The sequence below is a fragment of the Mastomys coucha genome, unplaced genomic scaffold (assembly GCF_008632895.1).
Source record: "Mastomys coucha isolate ucsf_1 unplaced genomic scaffold, UCSF_Mcou_1 pScaffold23, whole genome shotgun sequence".
NCBI classification, from domain to species: domain Eukaryota; kingdom Metazoa; phylum Chordata; class Mammalia; order Rodentia; family Muridae; genus Mastomys; species Mastomys coucha.
The window spans coordinates 2,476,491-2,480,151 of NW_022196906.1; the positions used below are offsets into that span (position 1 = coordinate 2,476,491).

At 44.2% G+C, this 3,661-nt stretch overlaps 1 protein-coding gene across 1 annotated transcript in view; it reads left to right on the plus strand.

Moving 5' to 3' along the window:
• The window catches only part of Mmp7 (matrix metallopeptidase 7), a 9,517-nt gene extending 6,114 nt beyond the window's left edge, over nt 1-3,403 (plus strand). Inside the window, exons 5-6 of the mRNA XM_031343037.1 lie at nt 1,130-1,291; nt 3,107-3,403. Of these exons, the coding sequence (XP_031198897.1) occupies nt 1,130-1,291; nt 3,107-3,129 (185 nt within the window). The 3' untranslated portion in view covers nt 3,130-3,403. The remainder of the gene's footprint in view (nt 1-1,129; nt 1,292-3,106) is intronic.
• Nucleotides 3,404-3,661: the final 258 nt, after the last annotated feature.

Below are 3,661 nucleotides of genomic sequence, written 5' to 3' on the forward strand. Positions count from 1 at the left end.
AAAAAAAAAAAGATAAGATGAGATGAGATGAGGTAATGAACCAGAAGAAATGAAACCAGAAGAGCAGTCAAAGCAGTTAGCTGCCCCTACCAAACCCAAAGCTAATATAAAGATCAAAGTTAGACTCATTAGCTATCTCAGAACTTGAGGCCACAAAGAACAGCTTCTAACTGACTACAAAATTAAAACCAACAATAACCACATGCAGTGAATTTAATCATTTCTTCCTTGGTAACCCAAGGAGATGGACATAGTTTTCACACCCAAGGCTCCCAAGAATGCACTGGTCAGAACTTCTCCACAGAAGCTTCAACACAGAGAGATTTGAAGTAACTGGGTCATTCCCCCGTGACCCTGCTTCACCTTCCAGGAAAGCATTTCATCCTTCCCCTGAATTCATAAAGAACTGCTGGTTTCATAAAGAACTGCTGTGGCCATTTTTCCTGTTCTCCTTTGGCTCCTTATTTGGGAAGCTGGTTCAGGGTATGTGTTCTTAACCTTTGGTCACTCACTGAAGGACCAAAGTTCTTCCTCTTCGGATTTGAATGTGGTATGTCCTCATGAACCCCCGCATTTGTACACTTGATTCCTAGTTGGCGGCACTGTTTAGGGAGGTTATGGAGCCTTTAGGAGGTGGCACCTTGCTGGGGGAGGGCAGGCTTTGATGGATTATAGCACCCTACATTATGTTCTCCCTCTCTCTCTCTCTTCCTCACTCCCTCTCTCCCTTCCTCTCTCTTTCCTTCTCCCTCCTCTCCCTCCCCCACTCTCTGAGTTTCCCCCCTTGTGTGTAGATGAAATCTGATCTACAGATTGCTTTCCTGCCACCTGCTGTTGCCACAACTTATTTGACATTATGGATTCCACCCTCCAGCAACATAAGCCAAAATAAACTCTTCCTTCAGTTGCTTAGGACATGGTGTTTTCTCCCCACCACAGAAAAGCAAGCAATGCACTCTCCTTTTAGCCTCCTCCCTTTTGAAGGAAACCTGGGGATTGGGTATTCTTTTCCATTATGATGGGATTGATGTATTACAGGCGTTTATATAGTTATCTTAATATTTACCATATACTTACATTTATATTTACCATATACTTATATTTACCATTTACACTTCCCTGGCTGTAGGAGTGAATTTCCTAATTGCTGCCACCCATGAATTTGGCCACTCTCTGGGTCTGGGTCACTCTTCTGTTCCCCGTACTGTGATGTACCCTACCTATCAAAGAGGCCATTCAGAAGACTTCAGTCTTACAAAGGACGACATTGCCGGCATTCAGAAGTTATATGGTAATAATCATGGCTTTCAAAAAGAGAATGTCGGGCTTGAAAGATGTCAGAAAATAGGGACTTGCCTGGAAAACCACAAGGGTACTTAAACCTGAAAACCTATACAGTAGGCCAGCAGACTGCAAGGCTAGGCTGTGTGAGGTCCCGAGGTGAAGCGGCAGCCTCACATTCCTGGAGGATGTTCATGTTATGCTTATGAAGAGATACTCATTTCATTTTTAATTGATCTCTACACACTTGTGTGTGCTCATGCATGAGTGTGTAAGCTAATAAAGTACTACACACATGTAGGATCAGAGGACAATTAGCACATGTCAGTTCTCTCCATCTGCTGCATAATTTCTCAGGGATTGTATGAGGATCATCAGGCAGACAAGTGAGTTGTTGTTCACTGGGCCATCCCACCAGCTGACATTTCATACTGTAAGCGTCAGGAGTCCACTATGGGATGGAGATATTATCATCCTTCTTTGCTCAGCCCAGATTCACTAAAAGAGCCCCACCCAGACATTATGCGCAGCTGCCCGCTGCCGAGGAGTTGCCCTGTTTTTATAAACACGCAGCAAAGTGGGCCCCACAGACAGCCACAACTGTCATAGTAACCTCTGCCCGTGAAACCTCCCAGTGTTGTGTCCCAGTCTCCCTTTTGTTTTGATCAAATTCCAAAATCAGTGTTTTCAAACAGCAAGTGTCAGTATTTGCTTGATAAAGCTCATTAGAAATAGTATTTTGGGAACAGAAGAAAAAAAGCATGATAAAAACTCATGTCCCTGGATAAAGATGAGGAAAAGAAGGTCCAGAGGTATGTGACTTCCAGGGAACAACAGTGCCACGCCAGGCCAGTATTGGTATGTCTTTCTGAATCTCCATCTTCTCAAAGCAACATGGACTGGAGAATCCAGAATTACATACTCAACAAACTTGTCCAAAAACCTACTTCACACATAAATAAAAGCAAGGATACGGTGTCAAAAAATAAGAGTCTTCAAATGATCAAAAGAGAGACCTGGGGGCTGGCAAGATGGCTCAGCGGGCCCTGACTGCTCTTCCAAAGGTTCTGAGTTCGGATCCCAGCAACCACAATGTGGCTCACAACCACCCGTAATGAGATCTGACACCCTCTTCTGGTGCGTCAGAAGACAGCTACAGTGAATTATGCTGGAGCAAGCAGGGCCGGCAGAGGTACTGAGTTCAATTCCCAGCAGTCACACACATGATAGCTCACGGCCATCTGTACAGCTACAGTGTACTCATACACATAAATAGAAAAGAGAGAGAGAGACCTGTACTCAGGAAAATTATTTCTACAGGAAAAGAAATAGAAATCTGTGGAACCTAGAACCAGCAGTTCCCACAATGTGTTCCCAGAACAGCTTGCAAAGGGGCTATTACAGCAGTGCAGTATCACTATACTGCCTGCTGTACTTCAGATGTATATAAGTGCTGAACCCATATTCAGGCAATTTGTCCTAAATTATAGTTGTTTCTGAGGCAAGTTCAGTCTGTGCAGTTCTTGCTGTCCTGAGCTTTCTATGTAGACCAGGCTGTCCTGAGCTTTCTATGTAGAACAGGCTGGCCTTAACTGTGCAGTGATTCCCTTCTCTGCTTTCCTGTTGCTGGTATCAGAAGCATGTGCCCCAACACACCACATCTAGCTAACACAGATGGGTTTGGGGTTTAGGGGTTTTGGTTTGGTTTTGGTTTTGGTTGATGCTGGGAATTGAACCTGGTACATTGGCTGTGTTTGTATTGATGTAGAATGTTTCTCGTGTGATTTATGACACACCTTACTGTTCTTCTTTTCTTCCTTATCAGGAAAGAGGAACAAGCTGTGGTAGATGCAGAAACTTCACAGAAACTGTCTGCACTCAGTGGGTCTTCGATTGCGTTCCTCAGCTGGCATGAGCAAACGCCCTTCCTGAGCTGCCCTTGCTCCCTTCTTCCTTGCACTATGAATGGGTTTTGCACATCCCTCCGAGGGTCATCTTGATGGAATGACTCTGAATAATCTCAGGTAACATGAAGTTGATAGACATCAACAATAAATGCCCCATGCACAAATATCCCCGTTGTTAGTATTCTGTGGTAAGAAGACTTTCTCAGTGGCCAGGAAGATATGCTATACGATGAATCAAAGATGAAATCAAAAACTAATTTAGACATGATTTGAGGTTCTTCTGATATATCTACACCAAATGGAGCCAGTAGGCGTGCCACCTCTTTGTTAGTCAATGGTATAGCCCCCCAAGTTATGACCACATCCTTATCCTTTTGACCCAAACCCCATCTCTCTGAGTCTACTAGGAAACCAAGTTCTTCTCACAGAGTGCCTCTGCTCCTCAGGACGTGGTTAGCACCAGCTCTAAGTTC